Source organism: Carcharodon carcharias, chromosome 17 (assembly GCF_017639515.1).
Source record: "Carcharodon carcharias isolate sCarCar2 chromosome 17, sCarCar2.pri, whole genome shotgun sequence".
In the NCBI taxonomy this organism is placed as follows: domain Eukaryota; kingdom Metazoa; phylum Chordata; class Chondrichthyes; order Lamniformes; family Lamnidae; genus Carcharodon; species Carcharodon carcharias.
The window spans coordinates 108,796,918-108,811,208 of record NC_054483.1 but is presented as its reverse complement, the minus strand read 5'-3'; the positions used below and the strand labels follow the sequence as shown (position 1 = coordinate 108,811,208).

Genomic DNA, 14,291 nt, shown 5'->3' with positions numbered 1-14,291 from the left:
CTTGCGCCATCATCACTTGTTATTTAATCACTCCTGCCTTGCACCCTATCACACACAAACCTTATATTTTGTTCTTTCCTTTCTTGCCTTTGTCCTTAATAACCCGTTAACATCTCTTTTTACCAGTTCTGACAGACGGTCACAGACCAGAACATGAACTCTGTTTCTCTCACTCCACAAACGCTTCCAAACCTGCTGAGCATTTGCAGTATTTTCTGTTTGGATTTTGGATTTCCAGCATCCCCGGTATTTTGCTTTTGAAATAACTCCTCGTAGCACCTGCAAATTTTTCCTTTTCAAACATTGATCCGATTCCTTTTTTTTTGAAAGATACAATTGAATCTGCTTCCACTGCCTTTACATTCAGTGTATTCCAGATTATAGCAACTCACTGTGCAATTTGGTTTCCCTCATGGTGTCTCTATGTTTTTGCCAATCACCTTAAATCTGTGTCCTCTGGTTACTGATCCCTGTGTCACTGAAAACAGTTTCTCCTTAGTTAAGCTGTTAAACCTTTCAAGATTTTGTACACATCCATCGAACCTTCCCTGAAGCTGCTCTACTCTACGGAGAACAAGCCCAGTTTCTCTAAATATGTTTAAAATTTTATCGCCATCCCATGTTTACATTAATGGTATATTAATTGTAGTGCTAAGATACATGGATGAAGGGCATTGTTTAATTAACTATCTAATGTTAGGCGAGGTTCCCCCCTATTTGTTATGACCCCAGATGAGGTACCCCATATTGTTCTGCTCCCAGGTGACTAGGGATGAACTGGCTCCCCTTCTTTATTCAGTACCCTCAGTTGGTTGCAACAAGGTTAATTTGGAAAGGACACCATCCCTCATGGATACTGTTCCCCAGTCCAAATGTATTTATGTTTTAAAAAGAACCAATTTAACCAGGCTTCCTTGAGTCAAAGAGAGAGTGGGTTTATTAGTTGTTAAAACACAAGAAAAATAATAAAAATGCAACACACATGCACAATGATTAGAAATGAGAAGTGAGTCCAGAAATAAAGGTTTATCAAAAAAGATATGTGTTCCAGTCTTTTGCTTGCCTGTGAGGAGTAGATGGCGAAATGTTGTGGTCATTAAGTTGGGTGATTCCGGTAGAGTTGACTTTGGCAGCTGGGCAGTGCGTTTGGAGATTCTTGGATCTGCAGGTTAGCTGGAAGGAGTTGTCCTGTTTCCTTTTTGACTGTGGCTTTGCTGACTTGTGATTGGCCTCCAGCAATCAGAGAGAGAGGACATTTTTACCTGCAAGCGCAGGGATGCCTAGTTAATGTTCTTCAGCTGTGGCCTTCACAGCACACCTTCACACACCGGGCCTGGAACACTAAATATAGCACCCAGAGACCAGGGTTGCAGTTGGCTTTTAACCCCTTTTCTTGTGTATTCCTGAAAGGGAAAAAACAAATATGTCTTTTACCCAGAAATTGCTTTCTTTTCAACTCACATCGTGTCCACAGTCTGGGATAGAGCTCACAAGAGGTGGTTTTCTGCTGAGATGATAATCAGCCTTCATTATCTCCGCAACCATGGGAGATTACAGTTCAGTTTTTGCATTGCATCTTTTCCTTTGAAACCTTTCTGTTTGAAGTAGGCCTTGACACCTTTTTAGGTGCGAAATTCCGTTCTCTGGACTAGTTGGTCGAGTGTAATGCACAGGGATTTTCCGGCAAGTGGTTACTTAATAGTCTCACCCAGCTTTTGCTTGTATGTCCTTTTCTTTAAAAAAAAACACGTCTTACTTAAGAGTTCAATATGTCCGTAAGGAATTCAGGGTTAAAATTCGTGGTCATGACTCTAGAGCACTTATGAAGGGAGACTGCTGGGTCACAGGGCTTGTAGGTAGGAAGTAGACATTTGTAATGCTGCATTCTGTAAATAAACCTATTGTTAAGAAAATTATTAGTATCTAGTTTCATACTTCACCAATTGACTTCGGATTGAGTTAACAATATTCGCTGGTGACTTGATGAGGAGCCATGCCATCCTCGACTTTATTTTTAATGAAGAGCCAAGGAGAGAGGGGAAAGAAACAAGGGAAGGACAGGAAGTTAGAATGAAAGGGGAGAGAAGGTAAGGAAGAGCGAGCTAGAAGGGGAAGGAGATGGTGAGAAGGAAATAACTGAGTCCAAATGGAGAGGAGCAGAGGGACTGAGAGAAAGAAGGGATAAGAATGCAAATAGGAGAGAAGGGAACAGCCACAACAATTTATGTTTATATAGCGCCTTTAACATAATAAAACATTGCAAGGTCTTTGGAGCATTAGAAAGTAAATTGTGACACCGGCCCACCTAAGGCAATGTTAGAGCAAGTGACCAAAAGTGTAATTGGCCAAAGAGATGGATGAGTTTTAAGGAGTCCCTTAAAGGAGGACAGTGAAGTGGAGCGGAGGAGAGGTTTAGGGAGGGAATGCCAGAGCTTCGGGATTAGGCAACCGAAGGCATGGCCGCCAGTGGTGGAGCGAGAAAAATTGGAGATGCTCAACGGTCCAGAATTAGACGAGTGCAGGTATCTCCGCGAGTCCTTGGGTTGGAGGGGATTATAGAGATAGGGAGCGGGAGAGGTTGAGGAGGGATTTGAAAAGCAGGATGACTATTTTAAGATCCAGGCATCGCTTAAATGATGACCAATGTAGATCAGCGAGCACAGGGGCGATAGGTGAACTGGACTTGGTGCAAGTTAGGACCAGGGCAGCAGAGTTTGGGCTGACCTCAAGTTTCCAAAGGTTAGAATGTGGGTGTGTTGGAATATTCATGTCTGGGGGTAACAGAGGCACGGATGAGGACAAAGAAGAAAGAAGTAATGAAGAGGACTGGGAGTTTGAGAAGACTATCACCCTTGCTGTTCCTGTCCTGGATAGGATCATCTAACTAAGCAATGAGCATTGAGAGAGTCTCATCCTGTCCCAGTCTCTATAGCTCAGCTGCTCAGTGGAGGAGCCTCAGGGAAGCTAGGGCTCCACATCTTTAACTTCTGCGGTTCAAAGTAATGGGGATCTTGCAAATGTTTTTTTAACGCAGCTGTGTTTGTCTGTGTTTGGATTAGATTATGGTAAACAAATGTCACCAATGTGGCGATGAGCTGCATGTTAAAGGCATGAGTAATGTATGGAAAAGCAATCACTTCATAATTGCCAGTCGTGTTACAGCGGGATCATTAAAATAGAACCTTGTGGGCTAAAAGGTTGACGAGGGAGATTTTCCAGGTTGTGTTTGACTGCGCTGTGCAAGAGGTAGTGAAAGTATTAAAAAAAAAAACTAGTATTTACACAATGTGTTCTTGCATCTCAGAAATAGCTCCAAGCGAACCTTGAATCACTTTGAAGTACGATGGCAGTTTTGTGCAGGCGAGTATGGCAGCCATTTTGTGCATGGCAAGACTCCGCAATCAGATGAGTGACCAGTTCTTCGGCACTTGGTGATGGTGATTGAGGGTGGAGTGTTGTCTTGGCCAGTCGTCTTGAAATTATATATTCTTTTCCCCCTTCAGGCTGCCTTGTGCATCGTTATGGATTGGAAATGTTACTGTTCACGTCAAAGAGAAACAGCTTAAAGATCTGTTTAGAAAGTAAGTATAAAACATGCTCAGTGTTTGCATTTGCAGGTTATCAAATTCCACTGGCATTAATTGGAGCAAATCAATCAATATCAGCCCTCTCCTTATGTAGACCATGTAGACTGTACCCCATTGTGGATTTTACACATTTAACCTTCTGAGGGAACATTCTGTATTGTTATTCATTGATCAGCAGCGTTATTATACACAATTCCAGATCTCACTACCGTCCCGATGTTCTCCAAAGACATTTTATTTTGGATTAGTTTGAACTAAAATTGTTGCAATAAGCAAATGAGTGGGTAAAGACTAAGCGGCGACAACGTAGCTCTGGGTGAGGAAGGCTCTTTCGGCCCATTTTATCTCAAACTTCCCTGGTCCCAACCCTACCAGAGCATCTGGTGGTGTTTCAAATGAATCAAGTGCCTTGACCTCAACTCTTGCCGTTTTTAGCTCCAATTCCTGTTTTCGAGTAGAAAGGAAATCGAAGTCTCTCTATACTGTCTCCAAATTTTGAAGTGAAGTATGCTGGGGAAGTTGCAAGCCAAGTCCTAAGTGAATGTACCTTCACAACACACAACTCCCAACATTTTTCTTTTTCAATTATTTGTAAAGACAAGAGAATGGGGCTGAGTGGATAACTCTCTTGAGCGGTAGCACAGGGCCAAATGAAGGAAAGCCTTGCATTTCTGTAGCATCTTTCACAGCCTCAGGGCATTCCAAAGTATTTCACGGCCAGTGAAGTACTTTTGAAGTGTAGCGACAGTTTTAGGAAATGTGGTAGCCAATTTGCACGCAGCAAGATCCCACAAACAGCAATGTGATAATGACCAGATAATCTGGTCACTTTTTGGTGATGTTGGTTGAGGGATAAATATTCACTGGGATGTAGGCCGTGAGATCGTTTACATCCACTCAAGAGAACCGGCAGGGCCTCAGCTTAGCATCTCAGCTGAAAGATGGCACCTCCAAAAGTGTAGCACTCCCTCAGTAATGCGCAGAAAATGTCATGTTCGATATGTGTGCTCAAGTCCCTGGAATGGGGATTGTAACAACTCAATCCTCCTTAAAATCTACTTTAAAAATCTATTTGGTATCTGGGACGTGCATTTCATTGAAAGCGCTTATTATAGGTACCTGCAGTACCTGTTAGTCCTATAGGTGTCACTCTGATAGGTAATGTTAAAGCCACCACATTGTACAAAATGGGAAGCTGCTATATTACTGTTTGTGTATATTATTTTGAGATTGTCTAATCTGACCATCTGGTTCCAAAAACTCATTCAGAATTATTTCTGCAAATGTTTTTTAAGTTGTCATTGCAATCTCGCTGCTACTGACATTTAAAATATCCAAAAATAAGGGTTTAAACGCACTTTTAAAAAAAAAAATCACATCATGCACAGTTAGTATAATTACATGCTAAATTAAGTTGTCTCTCAGGGCCTTCAAGGCTCAGTTTCTTTCAAAGGGTTTGATGTTTTTAACCTGGGTTGATTTTGTGTTAAGCATGTCATTGGGAGTGTGGAGGGAGTAAATAGGAGGGTTAGCAGATGAACTGAGTAACAGCATCCCAAGGGTAGGGGAGGAAGCAGAACTTGATCTGCTCGTTGGAAGGACGAAAGGCAGTCTTAGTGTGGAGGCGGTGGGAATGGCAGGAATAGTGGAAAGGCCAAGGGTTCGGGATGTGATGGGAGTGAGACGGGATGAGGCAAAGTAAGAGTGATTGGGAGAGGAGTAGGGTGAGCAGGGAGCTGCTGAGTGCCATGTTTCCTCTATAATGATACATGAGAGCAAAGCAAAAGGACAAAGAGCTGCGAAAAGAGAAGTTCATGAGCAAAATCCAGATACAGGCAGAAGAGGAGAGACAGAGAGGAAAAAAAACAACATAATATCACTGTAAGAGAGTGGTCATATTCTCCATATGAAATGTCACAGGCCAAAAGACAGAATAAATAGAAATAAATATTTATTCACTCTTAATAAAAGTTAATTCATAACAATCCACCGATTGATTTTTAAAAAGGCTCAAGATCGTGACACACTGCAATCCTTTTCTCATTAGTGATGTTGGATGCAATTAATTTCTCGCCTTGGGCATTCATGGTCAGCTCTCGGGTCAGGTACAGCAAGCCCCTTTTTTGCCTCTTCAAACAGTACTTCCAAGTTCAGGAGAGCCTTCCCACTGCTTCAGGGTAACAGTTTAATTCTCTCATTCAGACTGAATTAGAATCGCAGAATTTTACAGTGTAGCAGGACATCAAATTGCTGTAGCTCAGTGCATGGCACTCTCGCCTCTGAGTCAGAAGGTTGTCAGTTCAAGTCCTGCTCCAGAGACTTGGGTACACAAATCTAGGCTGACACTTCAGTGTAGTAGCGGGAGAGTGCTACACTGTTGGAAGTGCTGCCTTTCAGATTGTGGAGGTCCATTCTGCTCTCTCAGGCGGATGTAGACCATCTCATTTTGAAGGAGAGCAAGGAAGACATCACCAGTGTCTTGGCAATTATTTAATCCTCAATCAACATCACAAAAAAACAGATTATCTGGTCATTATCACATTGTTATTTGTAGGAGTTTGCTACGTGCAAATTGGCTGCTGTGTTTCTTACATTACGTCAGTGACTACACTTCAAAATAAAGAATAAAGTGAGGCACTTTGGGGCATTATGAGGTTGTGAAAGGTGCTAGATAAATGCAAGTCCTTTTCCTTTTACTCAGCAAATAGCTTGAATCTGTTTAAAATGCAGCAGCAATGTAAAGATTTTTTGGGGGGAAAAAATGTCCCGCTGAATAAAAACAGAAAATGCCAGAAAAACTCAGCAGGTCCGACAACTTCTGTGGAAAGAGAAACCGAATTGAAAGTTCGAGTCCACATGACCCTTATTCAGCTCCGAAGAAACATCAACTCTGTTTCTCCCTGCACAGATGCTGTCAGACTTGCTGAGCTCTTGCAGCATTTTCTGTTTCTGTTTCAGATCTCCAGCATCCGGAGTATTTTGCTTTTGCGCTGCTGAATAACTTGCTGCTATTAGCAAACCTTGGCCTTGTTTAGTTCCATTTGCACATTTCTATTCTTATCGCTGAGAGCCTATTCCCGCGCCCTTACACTTAAAAATGCAGTCTGAACAGTCACCCGCTAATAGAAAATTACTTCCCCTGCTGTACTGTCTGCACTAACATTGTAAAGCTACCCTTGATAAAGGGATTTACCAAGTTAGTCGCCACACAATATAAAGGGAAGACTTTCTCCATGTGGTTCAGGAGCTCTCCTATGTCAGTTTTCTGGATAATGACACTGGTGCACAAATATGCTGTCTGAAATAGGGCAAGGTAAATTAAATATTGACGCTGTATAATTTAATGTTTTAAGGGGCATGAGAGTCAGACTCGTTCTGTCGAGACGTGTTGTTCACTGAGGCTTTGAACTAATGATTTAAATCTTATATTACTATTTAGTTAAAGAGCATGTGATTGATATATTCCATGTCTTGGGAATGAAAACCGCTTTTATGTTCTCAATATCTGTGTTAGTGCCGCCTGCGCCCAACAGATGAATAAACAAAATATTGTCTCAATACCGGTCTTAGTAAGATTTGCCACTGGCAGATTGACAGTCATAGCTTGTGGAGGCAGCTGCACTAGTGCTGGCACATAACCCAACATGAAAACAGCAAGATTCCACATTATGATTGTCATCCAATTTAAAGCGTGTTCATGGTTGATTGCATTGGTGGTGGTTAGTTTACACTTGTGAATAGCTGCTGGCTTCAGCGCTTAGTTTCATGATGCATACACATCCTTGTTTTTAAATCACTCCATGGACTCACCCAGACCTAACTCTATGAGAAGAATTTTCCCCCCCGTTAGGTGGGGGGGGGGGAGAATGTCTTAAGAGCAAGCGTGTGCATGCGCGCTTCTGAAAGGTGCCCCCGATTGGGGGGGGGGGCGGGGGGGGTGCGCGGGCGGAGCGGGCCACCGTTTTATGTGGGTGGGCCAATTAAGGCCCGCCCAGTGTGACATCCGCCAGGAAGTGCTATGCGCTCCCTGTGCGGGTGAGGTGGGGGGGTTGGGGGGGGTGCGGGTGGTGGGGGGGTGGTGTTGGGGATTCCCTCAGCCGAGAGTGCTCTCTTTTGCACATGTGCATGCGCGTGGAAGAGTGCACTCATCTCCCTGAGGCGAGGTGCTGCCTCGGGGAGATCGGCGCCAAATTTAAAAATGGTAAAGGTGAAAAAACGAAATTTCCCCGGCGTGTCCCCTCATGTGACACTGTCCCATGAGTTGAGACATGTCCATCATTTCAAAGCCATACGTTTATTAAATTTCTAAAAGCCCTCATGAAACCTCTTCCCGCCCCCATGGGTGAGGGTCTCATGCTTTTTCTGAAGCCCGCCAGGGGCTCCCGGCCTGCCCGCCTACCCTAAGGCTGGACGGGCAGCTCGGTTAATGAGGTTAATGACTTTGTCAATGGCCTCAGTTGGCCGTTGACAGGTCGGCGGGAGCACAGCTGATTCGGCTGCACCCCCGCCGACCTGAAAATGGAAATGAGGTTGGGCGATGTCGGGAGTTCTGCCCAACGTCTTCCCGCGTCATTTTACCCGTTGGTGAACAGGCCCCGGCCCACCTCTCGCCGACCTAAAGACCCTGCCCTATATCTTCCTCCATCCCCTCAACTCGGTGTTCCTCCAGTTCTGGCCTCCTGAACATCCCCGATCTCCTTCCCTCCACCATTGGCGGCAATGCCTGCAGCTGCTGAGGCCTCAACTCTGGAACACCCTCCCAAATCTGCCCCCCCCCACCCCCACCTCTCTTTCCTCTTCTTGAGCAGGATTTCCAGGAACGCCCGGGAAATGGTCCACCGACGGCGATCGCGCCCCCCCCCCCCCCCCAACCCCCGACTGCGATTTCCATGAACGATGCGCTGCCAGGGTGGGTGGGGATGTTGCTGGGGTGGGGGAGGGGGGGGAGTCTGAGCACAGAAAGCTCCCTGAGGGCAGGAAGCTGTCTCGGGGAGCTGAAGAATTTCAAAGTCAAAAATACCAATTCTGAAAACGTGCAAAACGTGTCCCCACGTAGGAGTCACTCACATGAGCATAAACGTTATAAAAATTATGTCAATTTAAAAAAAAAAAATGAATGTTGGGAACCTCCTCCTGCTCATTAAAACACACACCCCGTTGTCTAAGCTTTGGGTCACCCTTCTTCTCTTTACGCGGCTCAGTGGAAGCGTTTCATTTGCTAATGGTTCAGCCAATCGGCTTCGGCAAAAGCAGAAATGATTCGTGAGCTGCCCGTGACTGTTCAGACCCAGATGGGCAACACGCAAATTTGGTGCGCGCACCTTCATCTGAACGATTGTGGCCTCCGGCCGACTGGGTCCCACGCTACTCTCATCGTCTTAAAGCTGCCGACTGCCACTGCGACCAGCAGGGGGGGTCAGTAGCGTTGTTCAGAAATTGTGTGACGTCGCCTCTTCTTCAAGGCAGGCTGTCCACGCTAACGGGGATATAGGAAATAGGAGCAGGAGTTAGGCCATTTGGCCCATCAAGCCATTTGAGCGGTTCATGGCTGATCATCTACTTCTACACCATTTTCCCCCCAGTATCCCCATATCCCTTGATGTCATTAGTATCCAGAAACCTGTCTTGAAGATGCTCAATGATTGAGCTCCCTCAGTCCTCCGGGATAGAGAATTCCAAAGATTCACCACCCTCTGTGTGAAGAGATTCCTCCTCATCTCAGTGACCTGCATTGAAAAACATTGCTGCAATTTAAACAATAGCAAAGTGAAGACTAGGGCAGAGAGAGGGTTCCAGGGTGACAGATTTGGCACTGGACACGTTAGTACAAGAATGTGAATAACCTCGCGTGGGTGGTCGCAGTCAGTGAATGCATCTTCATGTGGCTTCTCCCATCCCTCGTAGCGCCAAACTCTCCTGCTCAATACACCACACCTCGAGGAGCTCTACCCATCACTCAGGACCCCTGCCTAACATACAGATGATCCATCTTCCCCTTGCACCTGTACCAGTGCTGCCAACCCCACCCCCACCGCCACTGCTTCCACATCACTCCAGCTTCTCAGTTGTGGCCAAAACATCCCCCTAACACGGTACAACACGGTCACTCTCATTCTGCCTTCACTCTCGCAGGGCAAGGTGGTAGACAATAGAAGGGAGCCGAGCAGAACTGGCAAGGGGTCAAGGCTGTCTGCGTCTCCTGATCCTCAGGGAGGAGGTGGCTGTTGGCATCATGGGACCGTGGAATCTGCCATCGCTGAGAACATTGGGTGACGACTCCCTGTTCCTGATGCTCCTTTTCATCTCTCGGCTCACCTTCACTCTGCTACCTGACGTGAGTTTAGAAAAATGAGCGGTGATCTCCTTGAAACTTGCAAAATTCTTAAGGGGCTTGACAGGATAGATGCAGGAAGGACGTTTTCCCCTGGCTGCTGTGGAGGGGGGCGGTCTAGAACCAAGGGCCAAACCTTTGAGGACTGAGAGGAGGAGGAGTTTCTTCACTCAGAGGGTGGTGAATCTTTGGAATTCTCCACCCCAGAGGGCTGTGGAGGCTTAATCACTGAGTATGTTCAAGACAGAAATCGATAGATTTCTAGATACTAATGACGTCAAGGGATATGGGGATTGCAAGGAAAAATGGCGTTGAGGTAGATAATGAGCCATGATATGGTTGAATGCCAGAGCAGGCTCGATGGGCTGAATGGCCTGCTCCAGTTCCTATTTCCTGTGTTCCTGTGAGCAAGCCGCTGATGGTGTGACCATGGACCTCTTGCTTCAAATCCCCACCTCCCTTCCCTTGCACCAACTTTACCCTTCAGAGTTCCTGCTTTCAGACACCCAAAAAACTATCGCCCACCAATCACAGGAGCCCCAGGAGGAAAGGAGAGTGACAGCACGTCATGAATGGGGGAGGCCCCATCACTTGATCTCACAGTCCAAAATCACCAACTCAGATACTAGCACTACACTCATCTTGGAGACAAGTGTAGAGTTGGGATAAGCATGTGGTGAATTGTGGGCCCGAATGTGCTACAGCCAGGCCAGGGATAGATTACAGTTCACAGGGCAGCTCACCAGAGGCAAGGTTGCAGGTGAATTCAGCTGAATAGGGGTCAGATGAGGACCTTCATGGGGTGGCATACCAAAGCGCACTAATAGGTATCGAGAATTTTGGTACATTGACTGGAGTTCCAAAGTAGGGTCGTACTGGACTCAAAATGTTAACTCTGTTTCTCTCTCCACAGATGGCTGTCAGACCTGCTGAGTTTTTCCAGCGCTTTGTTTTTTTTATTTCAGCCTCTGGACACTGCAAGGACGCATGTGTTGTCAGACTATGCCCCTTTATCTTTGAAGATATGATTTTTCAGCTTTTGGCTGACTGGAAATTTTGCAATTTGAGCTGAGACAGAGCAACCTGCTTAAAAATGCAAGGCCACATTCCAAGGTGAAGGTGATAAACCAACAGATCACCCTGAGGGGAGTGCGAAGAGCTTATTGATACGTATAAGGTTCTTAGGCGGCTTGACAGGGCAGATGCTAAGAGGCTGTTTCCCCTTGTGGGGGAGTTGAGGAGCAGAGGGCATAATCTCAGAGTGAGGGGTCGCCCATTTAAACAGAGATGAGGAGGAATTTCTTCTCTGAGGGTAGCTAATCTGTGGAATTCTTTACCGCAGAGGGCAATAGAGGCTGGTCATTAGGTATAGTGAAGGCTGAGATAGACGATTTGCAATCAGTAAGGGAATCAGGGGTTATGGGGAGAAGGCAGGAAAGTGGAGTTGAGGATTATCAGATCAGCCATGATCTCATTGAATGGCGGAGCAGACTCGATGGGCTGAATGGCCTACTTCTGCTCCTACGTCTTATGGATGTTTCCTATAATCCAGATACTCATCAAAACTCATAACTGTCCAAGGAAGAGTTATTAAGAATGCAAAGTACTGGATATTGAAACAATGGCTGCCATAGACAGGCACACCCAAAACCTTTTGAAAATACACAATGGGTGAAGTATTTCAAGGCCAGGCTGCCCAGCCACTAGAGAGATAATGCAAGTGACACAGGCGGTGGTAAAAATGTCTTCAGAGGAAACAAGATGAGGGCTGCCCTCTCCTTCTCCCTCTCCTTTGGAATAAGAGTGTCACCCAGTTCGAGAAGCCAACTCTACCAGAAACCTACCAGTGAACTGAAATCTCATCATAACTGCAACATCCTCTACATCTGAACACATCCAAGAAATCAGCTAACCGGCCACAGCATTTAAAAGCTACGTCTCAAGGACAATCAAAGGACGCTTAACTATATATTCATTTACCTTTTTTTACTGGACTCTAACTCCACTTATTTCTGATATCTGTGTGTGTGACTGAGTGTGTGCGCGTGTGACTGAGTGTGTGCGCGTGTGACTGAGTGTATGCGCGAGAGTGTGCGTGTGTCTGAGTGAGAGACTGTGCGTGTGTATGTCTCTGAGTGAGAATGTTTGTGAGTGTGTGAGCATAAGAACATAAGAAATAGGAGCAGGAGGAGGCCATTTAGCCCCTCAAGCCTGCCCCACCATTCAATAAGGTCATGGCTGGTCTGTCCCAGGCCTCAACTCCTCTTTCATGCCAGCTCCTCACAGCCCTCAACTCCCCGATATTTCTAAAATCTATTGTCCTCTTTAAATACTTGCAGTGATCTAGCCTCCACAATTCTCTGGGGTAGAGAATTCCAGACATTCACTACACTCAGAGAGAAGAAATTCTTTCGCATCTCAGTTTTAAATGAGGGTCCCCTTTATTCTGTAACTATGTCCCCTAGTTCGGGATTCCCCCACTAGTAGAAACACCTTCTCAACATCTACCCTGTCAAGCCCCCTCAGAATCTTGTATGTTTCAATAAGATCACCCCTCATTCTTCTAAACTCTAATGAATAAAGGCCTAACCTGTTTAGCCGTTCTTGATAAGTCAATCCCTTCATCCCAGGAATCAGCCTAGTGAATCTCTTTTGAACTGCCTCTAAAGCCAATATATCCTTTCTTAAATGCTGGGACCAAAACTGTACTCAGTACTCCAGCTGCGGCCTCACTAACACCCTGTACAGTGTAACAAGACTTCCCTATTTTTAAACTCCAACCCCCGAGCAATACAGGCCAAAATTCCATTTGCCTTCTTAATTACTTGCTGCACCTGCATGCTAACTTTTTTGTGTTTCATGCACAAGAACACCCAGATCCCTCTGTGCTGCACTTTTTTGAAGTCTCTCTCCATTTAAATAATAGTCTGCCTTTTGCTTTTTCCTACCAAAGTGCATGACCTCACACTTTCCTACATTAAACTCCATCTGCCAAGTTTTTGCCCAGTCACTCAACCTGTCTATATCCCCTTGCAGGTTCCTTATGTTCTCATCACAACATGCTCTCCCACCTATTTTTGTATCATCAGCAAATTAGGATACATTACACTCTGCCCCCTCCTCCAAGTCATTAATATAGATAGTAAATAATCGAGACCCTCGGACTGATCCTTGTGGCACTCCACTAGTTATGTCTTTCCAACCTGAAAAAGACTCATTAATCCTGACTCTCTGCCTTCTGTGTGTTACCCAGTCCTCAGTCCATGCTAATACATTACCCCCAATACCGTGAGCTCCTATCCTGTGCAATAACCTTTTATGTGGCACCTTATCTAATGTCTTCTGGAAATCCAAATACACTACATCTACCGGTTCCCCTTTATCAACTCTGCTTGTTATACCCTCAAAGAACTCTAGCAAATTTGTCAAACATGGTTTCCCTTTCATAAAACAATTTTGACTCTGTTTGATTGCGTTGAGTTTTTCTACATGTCCTGCTATTTCTTCCTTAATAATGGACTTTAGCATTTTCCCAACAATAGATGCTAGGCTGACTGGCCTATAGTTTCCTGTTTTTGTCTCCCTTTTTTCTTGAACAGGGGTGTCACATTAGCGGTTTCCCAATCTGCTGGGAGCCTCCCAGAATCCAGTGAGTTCTGGAATATTTCGACCAATGCCTCCACTAACTCTGCGGCCACTGTCTTTAAAGGTGCAAATGAGTGAGAGAGTGCGCGTGTATGAGTGGGAGATTGAGAGTTAGTGTGAGTGAGAGAGTGGGAGATTGAGAGTGTGTGAGAGAGGGTGTGAGAGTGGGAGGGAGTGTGTAGGAGAGTGAGAGAGCGCGCGTGAGTGGGAGAGTGGGCTGAATTTTCCCCCTCCATCGGGGGTGTTGTGTGGGGGCGGGCGTGAACCTGATCGGGTACGCTCTGCCATTTTACATGGGCTGGTCAGGGTGGCGCACACCCGGAAGCGCTGTGAGTGTGTGTGAGAGAGAGTGTGTGAGTGTGTGTGAGAGAGAGTGTGTGAGTGTGTGTGAGAGAGAGTGAGTGTGTGTGTGTGAGAGAGAGTGAGTGTGTGTGTGTGAGTGGGAGTGAGTGTGTGTGTGTGAGTGGGAGTGAGTGTGTGAGTGGGAGTGAGTGTGTGAGTGGGAGTGAGTGTGTGTGTGTGAGTGGGAGTGTGTGTGTGTGTGAGTGGGAGTGAGTGTGTGTGTGTGAGTGGGAGTGAGTGTGTGTGTGAGTGGGAGTGAGTGTGTGTGTGAGAGTGGGAGTGAGTGTGTGTGTGAGAGTGGGAGTGAGTGTGTGTGTGTGAGTGGGAGTGAGTGTGAGTGGGAGTGAGTGTGTGTGTGAGTGTGTGTGTGTGTGAGAGTGTGTGTG

The 14,291-nt window shown here is 45.8% G+C and overlaps 1 protein-coding gene across 3 annotated transcripts in view; it reads left to right on the top strand.

Moving 5' to 3' along the window:
• zgc:123010 (uncharacterized protein LOC641500 homolog) overlaps positions 1 to 14,291 on the top strand; it is a 204,531-nt gene that overhangs the window by 160,463 nt on the left and 29,777 nt on the right. For 2 of the 3 annotated variants that reach the window (XM_041210199.1, XM_041210198.1), the window contains one exon: positions 3,504 to 3,581. In XM_041210199.1, coding sequence (XP_041066133.1) covers positions 3,504 to 3,581 — 78 coding nt within the window. Of the gene's footprint in view, positions 1 to 3,503; positions 3,582 to 9,719; positions 9,922 to 14,291 lie in introns of all 3 variants that reach the window. The other variant, XR_005945696.1, reaches the window with a different exon arrangement.